Source organism: Salvelinus namaycush, chromosome 15, assembly GCF_016432855.1.
Source record: "Salvelinus namaycush isolate Seneca chromosome 15, SaNama_1.0, whole genome shotgun sequence".
NCBI classification, from domain to species: domain Eukaryota; kingdom Metazoa; phylum Chordata; class Actinopteri; order Salmoniformes; family Salmonidae; genus Salvelinus; species Salvelinus namaycush.
This window is the reverse complement of record NC_052321.1, coordinates 32,942,288-32,968,222: the sequence shown is the minus strand read 5'-3', so window position 1 is coordinate 32,968,222 and position 25,935 is coordinate 32,942,288. Positions and strand designations below refer to the sequence as shown.

At 40.5% G+C, this 25,935-nt stretch overlaps 2 protein-coding genes across 2 annotated transcripts in view; one reads left to right on the top strand and one right to left on the bottom strand.

The window, feature by feature from the left end:
• Window positions 1-637: 637 nt before the first annotated feature.
• Window positions 638-13,363, bottom strand: LOC120060458 (proteasome subunit alpha type-3-like). Its single transcript, XM_039009791.1, has 10 exons — window positions 13,245-13,363; window positions 11,100-11,182; window positions 10,873-10,996; window positions 6,655-6,756; window positions 6,284-6,430; window positions 5,480-5,545; window positions 5,343-5,389; window positions 5,158-5,225; window positions 3,696-3,760; window positions 638-908 (listed from the first exon to the last, which is right to left on the bottom strand). The coding sequence occupies exons 1-10, from the start codon at window positions 13,263-13,265 to the stop codon at window positions 864-866; spliced, it is 768 nt and encodes a 255-aa protein (XP_038865719.1). The 5' UTR covers window positions 13,266-13,363; the 3' UTR covers window positions 638-863.
• Window positions 13,364-13,930: 567 nt separating this feature from the next.
• The window catches only part of mipol1 (mirror-image polydactyly 1), a 71,616-nt gene continuing 59,611 nt past the window's right edge, over window positions 13,931-25,935 (top strand). Inside the window, exons 1-2 of the mRNA XM_039009790.1 lie at window positions 13,931-14,043; window positions 25,277-25,368. Coding sequence (XP_038865718.1) covers window positions 25,359-25,368 — 10 coding nt within the window. The 5' untranslated portion in view covers window positions 13,931-14,043; window positions 25,277-25,358. The remainder of the gene's footprint in view (window positions 14,044-25,276; window positions 25,369-25,935) is intronic.

The window sequence follows — 25,935 nt, the reverse complement described above, 5'->3', positions numbered from 1 at the left end:
AAACATGTGCAGGTAAAAGCGGTCCTCGCTATCTGGCTTTTTTGGGAAGTCCCTACCACATTGAAGTTGACATTTTAACTGGTTAGGCTTATGGCACAGAGTTTCTAAACATACTGTATTGTCTTTCGTTATGGATAAGGTTAGGGTATGGACGTCCCAACGATCCCGGATAGCACTGATCAGAAAAGCTAGTGAAGTGATTGCTGTCAAATCTTGTTTACTACTTACCTAATGCCATAGCATGAATTTGTCAGAGACAGCATTGCATGTGTTCTTCATCAAATGTACAGATGAGATGAGCTAAATCAGATTCAAGACACTGTATTGTTGTCAGGTCTTCTGCATTTAGTCTCAAGTGTATCCAAGCAGGGACGGAACAACAAGGATGGAATGGAGAGGCATGGTAGCCAGAGGTGGCGGTCTATGGTAAGGTCAATGTGGAGACTACTGCCCTTCTGGAGTCACTGAACTCATGTCATAGTTCAAACATCACACTGTGCACTGAAATAGTCTTTATGTTCTTACACAACTGGCACCACCAGTAGAAGGATCAAGTAGTGATAGTCTTGTAAATAATACCTCAAGGACTAAATACATATACATTGGCAAAAAATAACATGACTAAGGCAAACCCTTGTTGATTGTTTTACCTCTTTTTTTTTTTTAATGGTCAAAGATGCTTTTAGTATAAACAGTGCTCATCCACTTTTATTTCAAAGCTGTGTAATCCATCAAACCAAATGGGAAAGAAATGACATGAATGGTCCATTAACTACAAAACATACAAAATAATTTCCGTCTTTCTTGTAGAGCTGTCCTGTCAGTAGGTGTGTGTGACGAGTGAAGAACCCGCAGAATTGAGTTTACATGTTGTCTTCTTCAGAGTCATCCTCCTCCTCCAAAGAATCCTATGGTGGAAGCAAGAAGCATTGTGAATCAGACACCAGAAAGACAGACTAATGTTATCACGATAGCAGAAATGACTTCGATACCAGATTTAGTATCACGATACTCAATAACCCCCCCCCCCCAAAAAAAAAGCATTGTTTTGCACAAAAGAGAAAAACAAGTATTTTAATAGAACAAACAATTTTGTATTTTTTTTTTTTTTTCTACGTCCACAACAATGCTTAAACCACATCTGGAGATCACTGAGGTCTGGGGGAAAAATACATGATTTGAGTGTAGTTAGCCTGCTAAATAAAGTGCACCTACCACTTTGTTTAGCAGTGTTTCTGTAGCACGTGAAGGAGTTTGCAAAATAAATGCCCACAAAATGGATGTAAATAACCATGATTCTGCCCAGTAGGCATAGGCTACTTTGTACTTACAGTGCATTCGTAAAGTATTCAGACCACTTTACTTTTTCCACTTTGTTACGTTAGTCTTATTCTAAAATTAATTAAATAATTTCCCCCCCTCATCAATTCACACACAGTATGCCATAATGACAAAGTGAAAACAGGTTTAGAGTTTAAGCACCTGGATGATCATCAAGACTCTTGGAAGAATGTTCTATGGACAGATGAGTCAAAAGTATAACTTTTTGGACAACATGGGTCCCAGTATGCCTGGCGAAAACCAAACTACATTCCACAGTAAGAACCTTATACCAAAGGTCAAGCATGGTGGTGGTCTGTATCAGAATTCTACAGGAGAATGACAGGCCATCCGTCTGAGCTGAAGCACAGCTGGGTCATGCAGCAAGACAATGATCCAACACACACAATCAAGTCTACATGAAAATGGCTAAAAAGAAACAATTTTAAAGTTTTGGAATGGCCTAGTCAAAGTCCAAACCTAATCCCAATTGAGATGTGGCAGGACTTGAAAGGGGCAGTTCATGCTTGAAAACCCACAAATGTCTCTAAATTAAAGCAGTTCTGCATGGAAAAGTTGGCCAAAATACCTCTACTGCGACGTGAGACACTGATCAACAACTACTACAGGACGCGTTTGGTTGGAGTCATTGCAGCTAAAGGTGACAACCAGTTAAGTGTAAGGGGGAAATTCATTTTCCACACGGGCATTGGATGTTGCTTAACTTTGTTTATGAAATAAGTATGTCATTGTTGTTATCTGTTCTCTCAGGTTATCTTTATCTAATATTAGGTTTTGGTTGAAGATCTGATAACATCCCGTATCAAAAATATTCAAAAGTGGAGAAGATTAGAAAGGGGGCAAATACAGTGCTGTGAAAAAGTATGTAAACTAGCATTTATTTATCCTGCAATAGATGTCATTCAATTGGTAATTCGTTTTTGTCTTGGTCGAATGCATCTTAAGGGGAAAGTAAGCAGATTACATTCAGAGTTTGGGTAATCCAAGTTATGTTACTGATTACAATTTTGTACAGGTAACTTGTAACTAACTGACTACATCTAGAAAGTAACCTACCCAACCCTGCTAACAGATACACAAAGTGGTCGACATATGCACACCCAGACAGGCATTCCCATGCCGATGCTTCTTCAGAAAGCTGCAGGGAATACAAACACTGATGCATTCTGTTAATGTCTTGTAATCGTTTGGCCAAATGTATCATATTTTCTAATAAGTTTAATAACACATTTAGCTCATTTTCAAACATGAGACATTTGATAGAAGCGAAAGTGACAAATTCTAATACCCAACCGTTTTTCATGTTATAGTTTCAGTACGCCGTGCAACACTAACAGATACTGTATAATGGTGGTTTAGTGAACCACGCTCGTGTGATGAGTAACCTTGCCTGGGACCTGAAGACTAGTTAGCTCCCTGGGCTAAAACCTAGGATTTAGCTCAGAAGGCTAACAGTCTTGTGGCGCAAAGGAAACCCAAGTTCGATCCATAGACATACAGTGCCTTCAGAAAGTGATTCTTTCTGGGTAAGTCTCTAAGAGCTTTGCACACCTGGTTTGTACAATATTGCAGATTATTCCTTTTAAAATTCAAACTCTTAAGTTGGTTGTTGATCACTGCTGGATTTTCCCCCAAACATAATGCATTCTATTCAGGACATGAAGTTAATTTCTTTGCTCTGTTAATTAGCGTAGTATTGTGGAGTAATTACAATGTTGTTGATCATCCTCAGTTCTACCACAGCCAATAAACTAACTGTTTTAAAGTCACCATTGGCATCATGTTGAAATCCCTGAGCAGTTTCCTTCCTCTCCGGCTACTGAGTTAGCAAAGGACGCCTGTATCGTTCTAGTGACTGGGTGTATTGATACACCATCCAAAGTATAATCAATAACTTCACCATGCTCAAAGGGATATATTCAATGTCTGCTTTTTTTTACCCATCTACCCTTGTTTGCAAGGCATTGGAAAAACTCCCTGGTCTTTTTGGTTGAATCTGTTTTTGAAATTCAGGGCTCAACCTTACAGATAATTGAATGTGTACGGTACAGAGATGAGGCAGTCATAAAAAAAACTATGTTAAACACCATTATTGCACACAGAGTGAGTCCATGCAACTTATCATGTGAGTTACACATTTTTACTCAATTTATTTAGGCTTGTCATAACAAAGGTGTTGAATACTTATTGACTCATCATGGGGTATTGTGTGTAGGCCAATGACACAATCTCAATTTATTCAATTTTAAATTCAGTTTGTAACCACAATGTGGGAAAAATACTTTGAAGGTACTGTTGTTTTGAACCCAGGTCACAGAAAGGCCATGCAACAAACTGGTGGTCGTGGTACATACCTTAGCATACTTCTCTGCCTCCACCCTGATGTCTTTAGGAACCAGCTCGTGCTTTCCATTTGTCACTGGTGAAGGGAAATGAAGGTCATAAGTTATGCATAACATTGATTTGACTGGATCGGGCGGGGGCCGTCACGTAGCTGGTCAAAACCGGTGATGATGAAGCTTCTGACAGAATCCTAACCCATTACTGCACATGCATGCAATACATCACTTAGTTATGAGCTGGGTTAACTTTCAGATTTGAGTGGAACACTGCTCACGCCAGGGTTTCCGTTAGAAAAATGAGGCGCCGAACATTTGACCGGCAGCATTTTAATTTAGCGGACATTTGAGAAATTTACCAGACCCTTTTGGATTGGGTGCATAACCTGATTAGGGCATCCACCCACGGTGCTCAGAATGACATTTTGATTATGGTAATTCATATTAACAGAACATGCAAGTCGAGGATGTAACAATGTGCGGTCCGTCTTACCGAATTCTGACGCGCACTTTGAAGATGTTAGAAAACCTGTCCACATTTACTTTTCCTCAGCCAACAAGACCAGTAACCAACAGCAAAATCACTAGCCTATCTCAATCTGCTATCCCCCATAGTAGAAAAGTTGACCTATTCTATTGGTCAGCTTGTTGAGAAAGAAATAGCCTATTCCAAAACAGACTCTGGGACAGTTGTGGGACAATAGGTCCCAAATTCACACAACCAATAGGCTACATAAAAGAAAATAGAGGGAAAAAAGGAATGAGTGACGCAACAGATCAGAACGTTTAGCTTAATGTTGATGAACCATTATTTCTTCACATTATAAGTGCAGCAATGCGCAAATGTTCATTCCATAATGCAATTAGCAGGAAATCACAGTTATCAAAAGCTCACTGCACATGCCGTCGGTTTCATGTGACAGATGAAAATATCTGTTCGAAATTTAGAAAGAGGGGTGATTGAATATGCAACTACTAGCATGGGTTGCTAATATGACTAGAAGTGTGCCTTTGGTTACTGGACAATGAAAGAAAGTTTATATAAAATAATTGCATACACAGATATGGTCTTATTTTGGCTACTTTGAAGCCAGGTAAGACATGCCTCATAATACGTAGTAAAACGTTCAGGTTTCAAACAATTAAGTATATGTTTTGAAAATGCAAAGTGGTGTGTGACAAGCTGATGAAGCCTGCCTTCAGTCTCTTCTACCATAACCCGTTCAAAGGCACTTAAATCATCCGTCTTTCCCATTTACCATCTGAATGGCACACATACACAATCCTGGTCTCAATTGTCTCAAGGCTTTAAAAAAATACTTCTTTAACCTGTCTCATCCCCTTCATCTACACTGATTGAAGTGGATTTAACAAGTGACATCTATAAGGGATCATAGCTTTCACCTGGACAGTCTGTCATGGAAAGAGCAGGTGTCTGTTTTGTACACTCAGTGTATATAAGAGAAAGCTGCATTACCTTCTCCAACCCAGCTGAGTTCCAACTCGAACGCTTTGTCTTTCACTTCATCGTGTACAATGTAGATTCTACAAAACCAAAAATACAACAGTACATATGAGTAATACTCAGTGCCTTGATTGAAGGCTATTGATGAGAATGAGCAACAGTAGGTGTATTCCTTTAATAAAATAAAAAACACTTACATTTTGGCCACCTCTTTTACCAACTCCCTGCAGGTCATGTCTTTCATCTGTTGATGGCAATGACATACAAAGATAAACAATGAAGATATTCCCATGTTTTATGAAATTGGACAACTTGGCTAAATTAATATTCTTACCTGAAGCTTTTCAATTTCTGTCTTGGCGGCTTGCTTGGCTTTTCCAATAGCACATCCCCAGTAACCCTTAATAAAACAAACATTTCAGTGGCCATCTTGAACATTTTCACAACAACGTTACACATTTCACATCACTTTGAGGCTGCATGATGACATATAGAGATGGTAAAACAAACATTCCCTTCTGAGAATAGATTGCATAGTTCCAAACACCTTAAAAGGTCCAAATCAGCTGTCTTTTTAATCTTACTATTTAAATCATTTCTGGGTAACAATGAAGTACTTTCAATTAAAATGGTAAAAAATAAAATTTCTCAAGCAAGAATTTTGCTAGGCCTGTCTGGGGAGGAAAAAACAGAATACTAACTTATTGGTAGAAAGGTATTATTGGTCTACTCACTAATTTACCGCATGGTGATGTCACCATGGTAGGCCAAAACTCAATAACACAAACGGGCTGAAAGTTCAGGCAGTCTTTTCAAACCGCTCTTACACTAAAAGGGCATTATAATTTCCACAATATTATTCTAACCTGTGTGGAAATGTGATTTTCCTGTGTTTTATATATACATTTGACTGCACTGGGGCCTTTAAAATGGCAATTTTCCCAGACCCAGATTAAACCTAGTCAAGGAGTAAACCACATGCGCATTGTAAAATCTCCATTGAGAATGCCTCTTACTCCTAGACTAGTCTTAATCTTGAGTCGGGAAACTGGCCCTAAGAGTGTAGTGTGACAACAGTAAGTTAATGACATTAGACAACAGAGTTAGTTTAGTGATAAACACCCAAAACCTAACTCACAAATGAGATTCCAGAGGGATCAACCATGTACAGCTGAGGACCATCATCTTGATCGTAAGAGCCCAAGATGAAGCTGCATCCAAACGGCCGCACGGCACTGTATAACGTGTAGGCATGAACGTACATGGCCACTCTCTCTGAGAGATACTGTAAAGAGAGATTATATGCAATTCAAGGAATATGACTGTCCATAGGATTTAGGGACAAAGCAATTCAGAATATGTCGCCAAAATAGGTTAGTATAGTCAGTTAACCAGTTGAATCAGGCGTGGTAGTCCTGTAATGGAATATATCAAATATGTGGAACTGACAGGGTAACCGAGGAGGAGTTTGAGGGAAACACCGATGAATAGCAACAGAATAATTTTTACCTTCAGTGGGATGTTGTGTCCATAGTTAGATCTGAAGTTGGAGGCCTCCTCTCTGGCCACCTCAGACAGGGATCGAGCATCAGCCAGTAGTCCAGCCACTGCCTATGGGTAAGAAAGTTAAAGGCAGATTCAGCAATGCACAAAGTAAACAGCAGAGTCGGGACGACTTCCACAACAACTAAGAGTGTTAAGCTTGATGCTAAACTTCTCCATTATTATGGTCCAGCAGCAATTTTATGGCAGCAGCATGAAACACATTCTTGGCCATACCAGATAGAGTGCATCGCGCTTATCTGCAATATCTGTGGTGCTCGTGGCAACGTTGTATAATCGCTGAGTCTCATTTTAATGAATTAACATTTGAACCTGCCTTTATTTGCCCTTTCTATGAGATGAACTGGTAATGAAGATCAATCCCTGCTTTAAAAACAGGTGAACGCAAAAAAACTGTTTGAAAACTGTCTGTTGCATTGATATTAGTCAGAAACATTGATACAACTGTAGAAATTGACTACAAAGTGTTAATAGCATAATTTGTCACAAAGTCAGTACCTTCCAAAACAAGAGATTTGCGAGATTTATGGAAGCTGTTCCATTCCTAGATTCATATCGATCATCCTATGTAACCGGTGTGAAATTGCTAGCTTGCTAGCGGTGCGCGCTCTGAGACTTTGAATTAGTAGTTTTCCTTGCTCTGCAACTCTATTCAATCGTACGGCAGAAACTATACAGACAGACCTGCCCACATTACACAGCGCCTCATACTTGTTCAGATAAGACAACGCGTCACCAATGTTATGTTGAAAGTAAGGTTGAGTGCTATTACAATAGCATCGTCTATTTACGATGATTGACAGCCATCGTAGATTGTGACGACGTTGTGATGTGACACACGATGGTTTAGCCTATTTGAACTTGACTGGCGCCCCACAGTAAAGAACAGAGTCTCGCAGCACACAAGTGACATTAAGAGTAATTAGCCTATTCCTATAGCCTATTTCAATAAAAATGTTATACAGAACAAAAGACTGATTAACATGCCTCAATGTAGGCTAGACAAAGCGAGAAATTATACCAAAGCACCCCAAAATGTCCAGTCAGAAAATCTCTATCTCCCTCTGTTGGATGCATGGGCTATAGCCTAAACCTATTAATTGTTTTCTTTTTATAATGGATACTCCTTAACCATCTTGTGTTTCTATTCGATAGGCTCCAACAGTCATGGCGCCAACAGATATGGTCACCCTGTTCCTAGCCAACTTCTCAGTGTTTTTTTGTGTGTTATTTCGTATTATTTGCTCAGAACGTTTCTAGCATTATTACCTATAGCCGAAAATAACTTTTGGATATTAGATCGGCAGTCACTCACCAGCATTTTGACCAAAAATTAGACATTCCTGAATTGGATCCTATGTTTGTACCACCGCCCCCTAAAAGCAAATATGAGGAAAATGCAACCAAAGCTTTATCAACACATCGCCTGCGCTACACGCTCATCAAGAAATCTTGACCATTGCTACTCCCCCGCGCTCCCTTTGGCAAATCTGATCATGCCTCCATTCTGCTACTTCCTTTGCTCCTGCGAGCTCTCGTTTTCCGCGGCCGACGTGAAGACATTTAATCGTGTTAAGCCTCGCAAGGCTGGCGGCCCAAACGGCATCCATAGCTACATCCTTAGATTATGTGCAGACCAGCTGGCTGGAGTGTTTACGGACATATTCAATCTCTCCCTATCCCAGTCTGTAGTCCCCATTTCTGTCATCATGAAGTGCTTTGAGAGGCTAGTTAAGGATCAAACCTCCACCTTACCCGACACCCTAGACCCACTACAATTTGCATACCACCCCAACAAATCCATGTATGACAGCCTGCAGGGAAGTGGTGTGGGCCCTGGCGGAGTGGTGCTAGGAAAAAATGAAGGAGATGATGGTGGACTTCAGGAGACAGCACGCCCCCATCCACATGGGTAGCAGTGGAGGGTGAAAAGCTTCAAGATTATCTGCATGCACATCACTGACAACCTGAAATAATCCATCCACACAGACAGTGTAGTGAAGCGAAACAGCACCTCTTCAACCTCAGAAGGCTGAAAAATTCAGCTGGGTCCCTAAGACCCTCGCAAACATCTACAGATACACCATTGAGAGCATCCTGTTGGACTGCATCACTGCCTGGTACGGCTACAGCACCGGACGCAACCGCCTCTCCAGAGGGTGGTGCGTGTGGTCAGCCCAACGCATCACCGGGGGCACACTACCTGCACTCCAGGACATCTACAACGTTATTTCCCAAATATTCTAGCCTACAAAGATTTTCTCCTAAAGTTGTGGCTTTCAAAAATAACAACAATGAAACTCTCAATCACAGCTTTATTATAGAAATAATATTGTTCTATTATTTTGCAAGGCAAATAAGCAATTATTACAAGTTCTGAAGACAGACTGATTCTATCCAGCCCATGTCACGACAGTAAGATAGCCCGTTCCTCAGACAGTCACTGCTCCATCACAGACTGCCACACAGACACACACAAACCTCCAAATGGCACCGAAGCACTATGCCACTCGCCAGTGACTTGATAAGCAGATTTAGTTAACGTGGCCTGCCTGCTCAATGTACTACTAGCTAGCTTCATTGACAAACAGATTAAACTAGCTTGTGATTTTGGGAAATGATAGCTAGTTTGACAGCTTTCTGAAGTTGTAGAAATGTTGTCAGAAATAAGTCCTGAGGGAAGCAGCAGCCGTGTCGATAGTGTCAGGATTGCAGTACTAGGTAGTTTTCATGCACATTTAATTAGAGAGATACTGCACCAAATAATTTTAGCTAGATGTAAAATTGCACAACTACACGGAACCCAAACCGGCTGCGCGCGTGCGCCATCTTGCGCTATCGTGAATAAATGTATTTTGCCTCCCCACACCAAACACGATCACAACACGCAGGTTATAATATCAAAACAAACTCTGAACCAATTACATTAATTTGGGGACAGGTTGAAAAGCATTAAACATGTATGGCAATTTAGCTAGTTAGCTTGCACTTGCTAGCTAACGTTAATTTGTCCTATTTAGCTAGCTTGCTGTTACTAGCTAATTTGTCCTGGGATATAAACATTGAGTTGTTATTTTACCTGAAATGCACAAGGACCTCTACTTAATTAATCCACACATTTAATCCACACATAAAACAGCCAACCGAATCGTTTCTAGTCATCTCTCCTCCTTCCAGGCTTTTTCATCGTTTAATTTATATGGTGATCGCATCTAAACTTTCATTGTATTACCACGACTACCGGCAAAACAGTTCGTCTTTCAATCGCCCACGTGGGTATAACCAATGAGGCGATGGCACGTGGGTACCTGCTTCTATAAACCAATGAGGAGATGGGAGAGGCAGGACTTTCAGCGTGATCTGCGTCAGAAATAGGAACGACTTCTATTTTAGCCCTTGGCGTCGCAGACGCTCGTTGGCGCGCGCGAGCAGTGTGGGTGCAATAATTGAATAACATGGATTTCTAAATTTATTTTGCGACGCTCGCGCACGCGCCGTGTCCGGTCTGGTCAGCATGTAGACCTCTGACAAAAACTTCAATTTATTACAGATTTCTTCATTTATCTTAGATTCATTCTGACTATTTTGAGAGTGAAATGTTTTTACCATGACTCAAGAGGGACAAACATAACACACCCAACCACATCCCCAATACCCAAATCCAGTTTTTCTTAATGAGCAGCAGAATTCAGTCCCCCCCTAAGATCTTTCGAGATGAATATATGGGGTTGACAACATCACGACAAATGCAAGAGCAACCCAGAGGTAAAAGTCTGTGTGTTGTTGTCACTCTGATCAGTCAGATAGCTAGCAACATTGACTAGAAGCTGGTGTGTGGTTAATTGTAGAAGGCTTGTTTCAGCTAGCTGTATTTTGTTCTTGATACCATCTCTTGTTTTGAAGTGTTTAGTTGCTTGTCACATCTATGCTAATGTAGCTAGGGTTAGCCAGCTAGCCAACCAATAACTGTAACAAAACAAGTGCATTAAGTAAAAGTTTTTATGTTTTCAATAAAGATTTGCAGACAAGCTCAGAAATATAGCTTACATGTTGTCAATAATCCTTTGATTATAAGACAACCCATCTGTTTTTTGGTTAGTCAGTTTTGTTGGTAAACACTCTACCCGTAATTACACTATGGATGTGGTCTGGATGAATACATACCATTCCTACGTGACGGTCAACATTGAAGATGCGCTTGTTTGAGCCTTGTTCATAAAGTTTGGAGAGAATCAATTTCTCAACACCGAACACAACCCCATCCTTGCATCGGATCCCAATTGCTGTGCTGTAAGGAGAAAGAACAAGAACCAACAAATTGAGACACTTGGGTTATTTTCCATCATGTGGGTACTGCATTGAAAACACTCAAACAGGGAAGGATAATATACCTGCTGTTTTCTACTGCCTTCATGGCATATTCCACCTGGAATACCCTTCCATCAGGTGAAAAGGTGGAGGCAGACAAGTCATACTAGAAAGGGAAAGAGTTTTAGATGTTATATTTTGAAGGCCACCGCTGTTGAGATAACATAGCTACACTTGTCATTGACAGGAACTGTCAGACTTCATACCTTTACATCAATCTAACCAAACTCAAGGGTGTCAATTTTCAAAATATTAGCTAGCAAAAACCATGGAAGTAGCTTCATGATAGGCCTGAATTGTTAACCCACGACTGTGTGGCCACGCACGACTCCAACACCACCATCAAACTGACGACATGATGGTGGTAGGCCTGATCACCGGCGACGATGAGTCAGCCTACAGGGAGGAGGTCTGACCCGGCAGTGTGGTTCCGAAGCAACAACCTCTCCCTCAATGTCAGCAAGACCAAGGAGCTGATCATGGACTACAGGAAACAGGGGGGGGGGTCACCCCCCCATCCACATCGACAGGGCGGTAGTGGAGCAGGTAGAGAACTTCCAAGTACCTCTGTGTCCAAATCACGAAAGACTTAAAAATGGTCCAAACACACACACACAGTCATAAAGTCGGCGCGACAGTGCCACTTTCCCTCAGGAGGTTGAATAAGTTTGGCATGGGCCCTCCTGGAAAGGTTTTACAGCTGTACTAGTGAGATCATATTGACTAGCTGCATCCCTACTTGGTATGGCGCTAGAGGATTGTGCGGACAGCCCAGTACATCACTGGTGCTGAGCTCCCTGCCATCGGGGACCTCTATATCAGGCAGTGTGAAAAGAAGGCCCGGAAAATCCTCAAAGACCCCAACCACCCAAGCCATAGTCTATTTTCTCTGCTGCCTCACGGCAAGAGGTACCAGTGCATCAAATCTGACACCAACAGGCTCTTGAACAGCTTCTATCCACAAGCAACACAACTGATAAAATAGCTACATGGACCGAGTTAAAAGGTAAATAAAGATACAAGGTTATTTCAATATTTTGCACCGTCTATGCACACTCACAGGGCCCTACATACTCACACATAATATGCACATACATGACTCTATGTAACAGTTTAGCTTCCATCCCTACCCTCGCCCCTACCTGGGCTCGAACCAGGGACCCTCTGCACACAACAACTGACACCCACGAAGCATCGTTACCCATCGCTCCACAAAAGCAGAGCAAGGGAAACAACTACTTCAGGTCTCAGCGCGAGTGACGTCACCGATTGAAACATTATTGGCGCGCACCACCGCTAACTAGCTAGCCATTTCACATCGGTTACACCTACAAGATGCTGCTACTCGATCTTATATCCTGTTGCCTTGTCACCTTATCCCTATACATATCTACCTCCATCACGCCAGTATCCCGGCACATGTAAATATGGTACTGGAACTGACTTTTTAAATATTTCCTGTATATAGTATGCTTAATTACTTACCTCATATTTAATATTCCTCGTGTGCTTTTTTTCTAGTAATACATTGTTATTGATTATTGCATTGTTGGGTTTTGAGTTTGCAATTAAGACATTTTACTGTACTTGTGCATGTGACATTACAATTTGAGTAATCCCATTTTTACATTACAGGTGCCAGCGCGTCATTCTAGCTATTTAAAAAGATTTTTAAAACTTGTAAATATCATGTGAAATTCCTTTTACCCAGTGGTGAAATAAAACCTTTGTTTAGCGATAGGAGAGCAACCAATACCCAACACCATTTGGTTGAATTTGTTTCAATTTCGATCCCAGCATTGCTAATTTAGCTAGCTAACGTTAGCTGCAGTACAAGTGAGTCAGCAGGCATGACAACTAGTTAGTTATTTCCCTACAGAACTAGCAAGCTAACGTTACTTAGGTAGGTAGCAGTAATCAATGTAAAATGTGTTTCACTCTACATACTGTTATAGATCTTAAACGAATGACGTATTTTAATGTGTTATTAGTTATCTACTACTGTAAAACCTAAAACTACCAGAGCAGCCACAGTTAGCTAACATTAGCAAGTTGGCTAACTTTGTTGCTAACTTGTCCAAGAATGAGCCGGTGCTAACAAGTTACCAAACCTTTCGTTTGTTAGCATACAAATGTATAACGAGCAGTATCTTAGCTATCAAACTTACCCCAGTTCCTATTGAACTCATTGTGTTGAAAACTTAAAAAACTCCTTTATAACAACTCCGTCTGATGTGTTTCAGCACATCTCAGTCATTCACCAACCAACAAGAAAATGCCTTTACGTACAACAGCAGCCGCACTGAACATGCAAAAATACTGCCACCTCCTGTGGTGGAGTGTAATCGCAGCGGGAGGGAGGGGTGGAAGTGCACAACTCATCATAAACATCTACAGGAAGATTTTATACACTAGTCATAATCATTTTAAAATACTATAGTCTTCAATGTTTAACCTCATTTCAAAATTAAGAGATTTAATCGGTAATACACTGGTAAACAAACTAAGTTGTTCCTAGGCTGTCATTGAAAATAAGAATTTGTTCTTAACTGACTTGCCTAGTTAAATAAAGGTAAAATATATATATATTTTTAAGTTCAGCAGTTAACTTGCCATCAATTCTGGCTACATTTCCACCTGCAAACTGCCCTAATCTATAACAGAAGCGCCCCCCTACCGTGTGTTTCTTTACATTCATACATTTAATTCAGTTCCTTCTCTTTTCTCAACATTCGTGGGAGAAGTATGTGTATTGATGTTTATGAATGATTTAGTTTAGCTAATCATTGACTGCTCCCTGGTGGACAAAAGTTACGCAATGACAAAATTCCACTTGGAATGTAAACTTCCTCAATCCACAGAAACCACTGTAAGCACTGTAGCGGTGTGCTATCAGTTGCGTAAATACTTAAATAGGTTTTTATTGGCACAGATAAACTGGTCTCTGGTCACATTTCTGATTTTGTGGTAAGTGCTTCAACAATGTAACGCTATACTGTCTTGTGAAAAGAAAAGTTACATGGTTAGTTAGCTACATTAGCTATTTTCCAATTAAGTTAGCTAGCTAGCTTTGCTTGTTAACTTTAGCTTGATAGCTACCTAGCTTGACCCAGGGGGTGGATCTTTGCTTGACACTCGCGGCTGAGAAAGCAGCATATTCATTTATGATATTTGTACACGTGGCGAATGTTTTTAGATTCGAAATGTGTGCAAAACTTTGATTGAGAACACGATAGCGACACGAACTCAATGAAAGGGTTTGGCTATAGCTTCCATGTCAACTAACGTTATTTGACATATTTTAGGCATGCCACAGCAAATATAGGTATATGGGTATAATATGCTTGTTATAATACTGCATCACATAACGTTATTTGGCTGTCAAGAAAGTGTACAATACAAATGGTATCTGATTTCTATAATGTAGCCTAGTCAACTTGAGTTTGGGCAGCAAAACAATGTTGTACTATGCATTTAGGACTATACAAAATAAGATATGTTATGGTGTGAATCACTACCTCAGTATGTGAACCCCTCAAACACAGACCAGACTGTTATTTTAGTGGCAAAAAGTAGGGTGCATAATAGCAATGTACTAGGACATCATTGTTTACTCAGGGAGATTGTTCAAGATTGACTTCGAAATTGGACGTCTATCCATTAGGAGTTCAGGAAATGCCTTCAAAACCGGCCACTAGGGGAAACAGTTGGCCCTATTACCATCAAGTAGACTTGGGTTTTGCTAGGGTGTTGTGGACAGGGATGGTGGATGGGCGTAATCCCATGACTCTGGATCATGCATGGTGGACACAGTTTTTTGTTTTAGCCCTATCCCATAACTCTGGATCAGAAGGTTGTGTGTTTGATCCCAGTGGTGGACACTGTTTATTTTATTTTATATTTTAACCCTATCCCAAACGTTAACCCTTACCTTAACCATTCGGAAGGGGTGCCTCTCCCCCTCCCTCTCCGTGCAGTCTAGAACTGGAAAGCTGCAAAAAAAATGGGTCACATGACGTGTCATTGTGCACTGCTAGCTCTGTTCCGTTGTCAGTCGAAGAGCAGTTGAGAAATCTATGAATTGTTGAACAATTCTTTGTTTTATTGAAAGCCATATGCTTTCAATAAAACAAAACAATTCTTTGTTTTATTGAAAGCCGTACGCCTTCAATAAAACAAAGAATTTGTCCACAATTCGTGAATTTCTCAATTGCTCTAGCGACTCCTTGTGGCAGGCTGGGCGCCTGCAAGCTGATGACAGTAGTCCGTTGAATGGTGTTTTCTCTGACACATTGGTGCGGCTGATTTCCGGGTTAAGCAAGCAGTGTGTTAAGAAGTAGGCGGCTAGGCGTGTCATGTTTCGGAGGATGCGTGTCTCGACCTTCGCCTCTCCCGAGCCCATTGAGGAGTTGCAGCGATGAGACAAGGTCTAGCAATTAGTGAGACAATGGGGTAAAAACTACAAAAATCAGCTTCTTGATATGCCATACCTGTCAGGCAAAGGATAAATGTTCACTAACAGGGATGTAAACATTTGTGCACAGAATTTGAGAGAAAGAAGCTTTTTGTGCATATGGAACATTTCGGGGATCTTTTATTTCAGCCTATGAAACATGGGACCAACACTTTACATGTGCGTTTAAATTTTTGTTCAGTATAAATTGGCCTGTGTGTATTTTCGTTAGTCATCATGTATCTTATTTATCCAACACAACTATCACACGCACACAGGATACAGAGCCTATGTTGAGGAGAGATTTCTCCTGAAGCTCCTCAGCTGGTTGCTGCTGGAGTAAAACAGGTGATTTTATAAGCCCATTCATTGCGCAAAAATTCTAAATGCAGTTGTGGGTTAAAAACAGTTTTGGTGCACAATTAAAAATATCTACTATTTTTATTTATCAACTTGTAATTGAAGCGCACCTCCCATTCACCATTCAAGTGCAGGCAACAGGCTATCAGCGCGTCACTCACCACTTTACAATGTGAGCTGGAAGCAGTATGCATTTTGAAAACATAATTGTTTGAAACCTGAATGTCTTATTTCATATTATTATCATATTATGAGGCATGTCTTACCTTGCTTCAAAGTAGCCTATAGGCAAATCCCACCATGGAAACATGGAGGCAATTCTTTTTATAAAGACTTCATAGGCAGAGTGTGAGTTTCAAGTTTGGGGAAACTTACAATTTATCCTTCCATTTCTCTAGTTTTGCGTGCCAGTTTTGAATTTTCATATGCACATTTTCATGGAACAGTTTAATTTCAATAATAACGTTTTTGATTATCAAAATCATTGTCATGTGGTTAATTATAAAAATAGGAATGAAAATGATAAAAAGGTAAAAGTCAACTAATGCGAGATCACCAGCCTCTGCCATATGGACACATTGATACATCGTGATCCATTGGTGGCTAAAGAAATGAGCGCATGGAACTTATAGCCTAAAGGCCAATGCAGCAGTAGGCTTGCTCTTTCACACTAAGGATTGATGATTATCGAGGGGTGTATTGGGTGGAAAGATTTTTCAAATATCTTACTGTGATGAACAATAGTTTTAATATATTATGATTCGCAATGGATGTTAAACACTTAACTACATTTCCACGCAGCAGGCCAGGTACTTCTATGCTTGCTCAGGCGGGTGCATTCCCTCAATGTTATCAGGACAGAGAAACCAGACACGTGCTCATTGCTCACATGGAGCACTCCAAACAAAAGACAATGAAAACATTTATGATGGTTAGGGATGCACAATATATCGGTGAACATATCGGAATCGGACTATATTAGCTAAAAATGACAACATCGGTATCGGCCTGATGTCTAGTTTAACGGCAATGTGCAAAACTGATGTCAAAGCTGATGTGCATACCTATATAACGTAATGACGCCAAGTAAAATGTTGCGCTACACGTGCAACACAGCATTCCTAACCTAGCTCACAATGTCTGCTGTGTGGATCGAGCAGTCAACAAGTCGAGCAGTCATTTGAAAGAGTAAGAACATTTCAGTGAGACAACTCAAAGGAGAAATCCATTAACGCCAAGATAAGGGAATTCATTGCCCTTGACAATCAACCATTCTCTGTCGTGGATGATGTTGGCTTTCGCCAACTGGTCTAGCACCGGTACACATGTTGCCCTACCAGAGTTGCACAGTAATAGCGTCACTGCTATTAGCTTCACGACATTTTATGGAACGCCGTTTGGGTTTTTGCATCTCAAAAAAGATACACGTCAAATAACACTATTTGACGCGTTAAATAAGCTTTTAATTTGACTCGTCAAATAACACAGTTCTATTATAGAATGTTGTGTGTTCTGAATTTGCACGTGCAAGCCAAGCGCCACCACTACTATCAGTAGCAGTCAAAGCTGTACAAAAAAGTCTGCAAACAACCAAACACCGGCCACGAATGGTGTGTTTACAATACCGAGTTGGTGGTAAAGGATTATTTGTTTGACCGCAACTTCTGGGGTAGCTAGCTTTAGCATGGCACCTAGCTAGCACCAATACAACCAGCCTGAAAACAATGTCATTTTCATTATTCTTAGCAATGATTTAGGAATCCTTGTGAGTAAGTATTAGCTAGGTAGCCACTTGTTGTTCGCCTATTGAAATTGAACTTCAGTTCATGAAATTAAATAGATAGCCAGCTACTTAACCCTGTTGCCCAAAGCTAACGTTATAAGCAGCCAGCTAGCCTCATCTGGCTAGTGAAGCCCGACCGGACCGGGTTATGTGTTGTGAAGTTAGCCATAATAAGGATTATGCACAATAGTGGAATTTGCTGTTTGCCTTCAAAATAAAAGTACCTATTTGAAAGTGATGCAGAAGGTTACAATTGGTGGAATCATGCCATATTTAGACTAGATAATGTTACACACAAGGTTGGAATGTGAAGCAAGGAAATGGGGTATTAGTCTACTCGGTGACACCCACAGAACACAACTGTGAAGAGTTTACGCAAATATTAGCATTGTAGCTCTTATCGCGGGACTGTGACTGTGTGAAATCACCTCCCCAGTCAGGCTATTGTGTGTATTGACATTGATATTGCACTGTACAGCTTTACCTAAGGATTGGGGATCAATGAATATAATATATATTTTTCCCAATGTCCTCCTCAGAGTTATCAGACTCCAAAACATCCACGCAGTATTGTTTTTCTTCGGGAATAGTGTTCAATACACATAGGTTGACAATAAATGTGGCTCAATTCACAGTTGTTTCAGTTGCATAATAGCTACTACGCTAATGTACTCTGGGTGTCACTGAGTAGACTGATACCCCATGTCAATGAGCCACAATCCATAGGTAAAGCTGTACAGTGAAATAAGTATGTCCCCAATGCAATTCTAAAGTCTAATACATCCAGTGTGATTTCAACAGATTTTTGTCAAATTAACAAATTATTGTCTTTTGTTGATTTTATATAACAACATTCCAACCTCGTTTAGCATGATCTATTCAATTCTGGCATAATTCTACTATTTGTTTTCATTTGCATCACTGTCAATTATATGCTTTTAATGCTTTTAATTTGAAGGCGAACCGCAAAGTCCACTATTGTGGCTAATCCTTCTTGTGGCTAACTTCACATAGATGGGTCCGACCACCATTAATCAAATAAGAACTGTCTTATAAATTAGGGTTCTTTTAGATGATGACACCCAGCTATATAGTAGGCTAGCTAACTATAGCTACTGAAACAGATTATGTCGTTTTGCTATGTTTTTGGGGAAGAACATTGTTTGCATCCATGAGCTAGCTAGCTTTTTTTTTATGACCAGCACTGTAGGTGCGCAATAAAACTTTACCAGCATCATAGCATACGTATCGATGAATCGTTGTGACAAATTAAATACGAGTGATAGTGTAATCAATGTGTAATAACTACGTAAAAAATGAATGAACGCATTCAATTATTATGTGACGTGCAGTCATATTCAGGTCCTGATTGGTCAACAAGCTTATTTGACACGTCAAATAGTGTTATTTGACACGCAAAGACCCAAACAGCTTTCCATAGTATGAGAGATCCTGGTTGAGAATGAAACAACTGAAGAAATGAACAACGAAACAGCACATCAAGTATGTGAAAGAAATAGGTTTTGATTATGTTTTACTGGTAATGGGGACATACGTAAATGCCAACAAAATAACTTTTTGGTTGGTGTGTTTGTGTGTAACCTTTATTTAACGAGGCACGTCAGTTAAGAACAAATGTGTATTTACAATAGCGGCCCACCCCGGCCAAACCCGAACGACGCTGGGCCAATTGTGCGCCGCCCAATGGGACTCCCAATCACGGCCGGATGTGATACAGCCTGGATTCAAACCAGGGACTGTAGTGAAGCTTCTTGCACTGAGATGCAGTGCCTTAGACCGCTGCGTCCATGTGTGTGTGTGTGTGTTAACTATTTAACTGTACTAGAATGCTTAAAAGGCCTCAAAAATGTTAAATATCGGTATCAGGTTTTTTGGCAAGGAAAATATTGGATATCGGTATCGGACAAAAATGTCATATCGGTGCATCACTAATGATGATGGTTATGAAATAAACCAAAACTTGTTTCTCAAAAGTGTAGAAGGTTGTGAATCCTGCAAACAACGTTTCCACTCTGAGAATGAGAACGGTAAATGACTAATTAATCGATGCATTAACAGAAATGAATGTAACCAAATGTTGGGGATTAACGTTACATTTACTACTGGAGACGTGATGGGGAACTGATCAAAATCAAAAGGCACAATTCACACAATGAAACAATGAATGAGCAAGAAGAGCAGGAGACAGCTGAGCCATTCTGGAGAGAGACTCCCCTATATCTTCGCCACACACCCCTCCCCTTCTTGTCTCAACATTTTAAAATATACTCTGACACATTATCTTCACACATATGTTAGATGCTTTTCACTGACAGCCACAACTCAATAATCAGCTAGGCCTATTGCCACGCGCGATGCCCAAATTACAGGCTTCCCAAATAGGCATAGGCCTACGAGCTTGTGATTTGAAATAATCCACAGCTATTTTTTTAAATGAGCTAATGGTCCTTGATTCCTCTGTGGCTAAGTCATGCTTTCTGGAAAAGTATTTTCAATTATTTTAATTGTTTCTGTATATACGAGTATTGATCATTTTGGCAAATGTATTTCAATTTAGTTCCCTCTTGGACCCACAGCTATGCCATTAGACTCCCCCTCTTTCTAAGTTTCTCACAGAGATTTTCATCATATGGAACTGCTATCAGGTGCGCTGTTTAGAATGGTGTTTTCCCGCGAATTGCATTTTGGCAAATGTTTGAAAATGACATTTTATTGGCTGCTTTGTTACATGAGTTGCATGTTCTGTTAAAATGGATTACCATAATGTAAATGTGATTTCTGAGCACTGTCATTCTAAGCTCCGTGGATGAACGCCCTAATGGGTTATGCACCCAATGCATATGGTTCCGGTAAATATCTCAAATGGCTTGTAAATTAAAATCTTCCCGGTCACGTTGTCAGGCGCCACATTTTCCTAATGGAAACCCTGCCAGGGTGTCAAAAACACTTCGAAATTTGACGTTTTGAGCAGCTTAGAAATGTGACATTTGGAGAAACGTGGATAAACATCTAATACTGCAGTGAGACTGTGAGAGCTTGTTGTGTTTACTATCTAGTACCTCAGAGAGAGAGAGCCCCGAGAGCTGTAAGTGAGGTTGTGGTACACATACAGTTGAAGTCGGAAGTTTACATATGCCTTAGCCAAATACATTTAAACTCAGTTTTTCACAATTCCTGACATTTAATCCTAGTAAAAATTCCCTGTCTTAGGTCAGTTAGGATCACCACATTATTTTAAGAATGTGAAATGTCAGAATAATAGTAGAGAGAATTATTTATTTCAGCTTTTATTTTTTACATCACATTCCCAGTGCGTCAGAAGTTTACATAACCTCAATTAGTATTTGGTAGCATTGCCTTTAAATTGTTTAACTTGGGTCAAACGTTTCGGGTAGCCTTCCACAAGCTTCCCACAATAAGTTGGGTGAATTTTGGCCCATTCCTCCTGACAGAGCTGGTGTAACTGAGTCAGGTTTGTAGGCCTCCTTGCTCGCACACGCTTTTTCAGTTCTGCCCACAAATGTTCTATAGGATTGAGGTCAGGGCTTTGTGATGGCCACTCCAATACCTTGACTTTGTTGTCCTTAAGCCATTTTGCCACAACTTTGGAAGTATGCTTGGGGTCATTGTACATTTGGAAGACCCATTTGCGACCAAGCTTTAACTTCCTGACTGATGTCTTGAGATGTTGCTTCAATATATCCACATAATTTTCCTGCCTCATGATGCCATCTATTTTGTGAAGTGCACCAGTCCCTCCTGCAGCAAAGCACCCCCACAACATGATGCTGCCACCCCCGTGCATCACAGTTGGGATGGTGTTCTTTGGCTTGCAAGCCTCCCCCTTTTTCCTCCAAACATAACGATGGTCATTATGGCCAAACAGTTTTATTTTTGTTTCATCAGACCAGAGGACATTTCTCCAAAAAGTACAATCTTTGTCCCCATGTGCAGCTGCAAACTGTAGTCTGGCTTTTTTATGGCAGTTTTGGAGCAGTGGCTTCTTCCTTGCTGAGCGGCCTTTCAGGTTATGTCGATATAGGATTCGTTTTACTGTGGATATAGATACTTTTGTACCTGTTTCTTCCAGCATCTTCACAAGGTCCTTTGCTGTTGTTCTGGGATTGATTTGCACTTTTCGCACCAAAGTACGTTCATCTCTAGGAGACAGAGCGCGACTCCTTCTGGAGCGGTATGACGGCTGCGTGGTCCCATGGTGTTTATACTTGCGTACTATTGTTTGTACAGATGAACGTGGTACCTTCAGGCGTTTGGAAATTGCACCCAAGGATGAACCAGACTTGTGAAGGTCTACAACTGTTTTTCTGAGGTCTTGGCTGATTTCTTTTGATTTTCCCATGATGTCAAGCAAAAAGGCAATGAGTTTGAAGGTAGGCCTTGAAATACATACACAGGTACACCTCCAATTGACTCAAATGATGTCAATTAGCCTATCAGAAGCTTCTAAAGCCATGACATAATTTTCTGGAATTTTCCAAGCTGTTTAAAGGCACAGTCAACTTAGTGTATGTTAACTTCTGACCCACTGGAATTGTGATACAGTGAATTTTAAGTGAAATAATCTGTCTGTAAACAATTGTTGAAAAATGACTTGTCATGTACAAAGTAGATGTCCTAACCGACTTGCCAAAACTATAGTTTGTTAACAAGAAATTTGTGGAGTGGTTGAAAAACGAGTTTTAATGACTCCAACCTAAGTGTATGTAAACTTCCGACTTTAACTGTACAGGGTGCATGCTTCTTTCCCATTGGCTGTTCATGACAGGTGAATTGAGTTGATTGTTAATTTGACCAGGATGTTCTTTAAGATGCTGTGAGACGTGTTGTCGTGGATATGTATCAAATTGCAACTGAGGTGCCCAGAACAGTAGCTATTCAGTGTCACTACAGCACCCAGGTGGAATTCCAGTTGGCTGATGTCTACAAAAATAAGAGCTTACGATGTTAGAAATGCATTGCAAAGAGCTAAGCACCAGATATCAAGCTTAAAAAAGGAGCTCTCTGTGAAGTAAGTACCACAGCTCACATGTTGCAATAGCCTACTTTTGTTACAGCTAGGCAGCCTACTTGTCTTCTGAGTTGATATCATGCATGCCGTTGGTTCAGCAAATGTAGAAATGATAGCCTAAAATTGACTTTCAGATTGATTGAAGGTTGTTTTAATGTTTGATTGCCGTCTTTAATACTTTGTGAAGTGCCATCAAGGATTTAAGTCGTTGCAGTTAACTTCAAATCCATAAAGATACTTATTCTTATCATACAAGTAGGTTTATCCAAAGTGTTGGGAAATTGGCAATGATCTATAATTCCTAACTGTTAGCCTCTATTGAATGATAAGAGTTTTAGGATTAACTTGAGAAGTATAAAGGCTAATGATCATTTGTTATGTTTGAAATGTGATACCACGGTTTCTTGAAATGTGACACCTCTATTCTCAGATAACACAGACCAGACAATGCTCAAAGAGAGAGGGAAGCTAATAATACAAGATAAACTTGTAGTTGTTGAAAAAGCCTGACCGATATACAGTGCTTTCAGAATGTGTTCAGACCTCTTTACTTTTTCATCAATCTAAACACAATGCCCCATAATGTCAAAGAGAAAAGAGTATTTCAGAAATGTTTGCTAATAAATAAATAAAAACTGATCACATTTACATAAGTATTCAGACCCTTTACTCAGTACTTTGTTGAAGCACCTTTGGCAGCGATTACAGCCTCGAGTCTTCTTGGGTATGATGCTACAAGCTTGGCACATCTTTATTTGGGGAGTTTCTCCTATTCTTCTCTGCAGATCCTCTTAAGCTCTGTCAGGTTGGATGGGGAGCGTTGCTGCACAGCTATTTTTAGGGCTCTCCAGAGATGTTCGATTGGGTTCAAGTCCGGGCTCTGTCTGGGCCACTCAAGGACGTTCAGAGACTTGTCCCGAAGCCACTCATGCTTTGTCTTGGCTGTGTGCTTCGGGTCGTTAACCTGTTGGAAGGTGAACCTTTCCCAGTCTGAGGTCCTGAGCAGGTTTTCATCAAGGATCTCTCTGTACTTTGCTCTGTTCATCTTTGCCTCGATCCTGACTAGTCTCCCAGTCCCTGCCGCTGAAAAACATCCCCTCAGCATGATGCTGCCACCAACATGCTTCACCGTAGGGATGGTGCCAGGTTTCCTCCAGATGTGACGCTTGGCATTCAGGCCAAAGAGTTCAATCTTGGTTTCATCAGACCATAGAATCTTGTTTCTCATGGTCTGAGAGTCTTTTGGTGCCTTTTGGCAAACTTCAAGCGGGCTGTTATGTGCCTTTTACTGAGGAGTGTCTTCCGTCTGGCCACTCTACCATAAAGGCCTAATTGGTGGAGTGCTGCAGAGATGGTTGTCCTTCTGGATTCTAGAGCTCTGTCAGAGTGATCATCGTGTTCTTGGTCACCTCCCTGACCAAGGCCATTCTCCCCCGATTGCTCAGTTTGGCCGTGCAGGCCAGCTCTACCATCAGTCTTGGTGGTTCCAAACGTTTATTTTTTAAATGTAACCTTTATATAACTAGGCAAGTCAGTTAAGAACAATATCTTATTTACAATGACGGCCTACCCCGGCAAAACCCGGACGACGTTGGGCCAATTGTGCGCCTATATTCTTCCATTTAAAAATGATGGAGGCCACTGTGTTCTTGGGGACCTTCAAAGCTGCAGACATTTTTTGGTACCTTTCCCCAGATCTGTACCTCAACACAATCCTGTCTCGGAGCTCTACGGACAATTCCTTCGACCTCATGGCTTGGTTTTTGCTCTGATGCACTGTCAACTGTGAGATCTTATATAGACAGGTTTGTGCCTTTCCAAATCATGTCCAATCAATTGAATTTGCCACAGGTGGACTCCAATCAAGTTGTAGAAACATCTCAAGGATGATCATTGGAAACAGGATGCACCTGAGCTCAATTTCGAGTCTCATAGCAAAGGGTCTGAATACCAATGTAAATAAGGGGTTTTTATTTTTAATACATTTGCAAACATTTTTTCATTATAGGGTGTTGTGTGTAGATTGATAAGGAATTGTTTTTATTTAATCAATTTTAGAATAAGACTGTAACGTAACAAAATGTGGAAAAGTCAAGGGGTCTGAATACTTTCCGAATGCACTGTATATCGGTATCAGTAAGTTTTTGTCCCCCATAAAATCGGTATCGGACCCCAAAAAAACATATCGGTCCGGCTGTTGACAGGAGAATTCGTCATAATGGTTATGTATGTCTTATTAATGTGTTATCAAGTCCTTCAAATAAAGTGCTGCTAGTATTTCCTTATGTCATCTGAAATTATAAGAGCAGCATGGTTGTAAATCTGAGGCCCCCCACCTCAGTCAGGGCACATTGTGAGTGAGATTTAGTCAGACGCCGTAATCTGAAAAGCATATGACCTGCTTGATTTGCCACATAAAATCCCTTGAGAGGAAGTTAGTGAAGTCTCAAAACAGTTGAACTGAACTAGTCTGGGATTCTTCTCTTCGAACAGAATGCATGAAACCCAGAGGAGATTCTAACATTCAAACAAGTTAATTCTCATTCATTCCCAGGGAGAGCTGCTTCTCTGAGAGCGAAGAGGAACGCGGTCTGTCATGGACACACAGCAAGGAACTCAAAGACTCCCTCGTTGATATGTACAAAGGTAAATAAAAATGTTCAACTATGTATTCTGGTTATTAAGCCAATGTTACAAATGTCAGATACTGATTTCCCTGTTGTTATTGTCGACTTTTTGTGAGAGTGGATGTGTAGCAGAATGTTCAAGTAGGATAAACCAGTCTAGAAACGTTGCAATATGTTGTTCTATAAAGATTGAATTGTTCTGTTAAGATAAGATGTAAGACAACCAGAGTGTTTATAGTGAGTCCACTCCATAAGGGAATCAAGAACACATTCTGAAGTGTAGCCTAATCACAGCAGTTCTAAGTCCTCAACTCAACCACTGTGCATTTTTTTATTTCACCACTGAGTTTCTAAGGCTTCTGAGAAACCGTCCTTTCCTTTTGACACTAGAGACCAATGTGTGTAAGAATTCAATCTTGCGTGGATGATTTTGGTGTTAAATGTAATGCATTCAGAAGAGAGTGTGATGGGTTGGAAGGAATTACCAAAAAGCGCTGTTGGAGGGAAAAAATGATATTTGAAATGTTAGACCCAAGTCTCTCCTCAAGAGGGCACACTTGCCATTTCAAATTGTTGTTTGAGAACT

Coding starts and splice junctions, on each gene's coding strand:
- LOC120060458 (XM_039009791.1), bottom strand. CDS start 13,265: ATGAGTTCAATAGGAACTGGG. Junction 6,431..6,654: donor GACACAACATCCCACTGAAG/GTAAAAATTATT, acceptor CTCTCTTTACAG/TATCTCTCAGAGAGAGTGGC. Junction 5,226..5,342: donor GTAAAAGAGGTGGCCAAAAT/GTAAGTGTTTTT, acceptor TTGGTTTTGTAG/AATCTACATTGTACACGATG.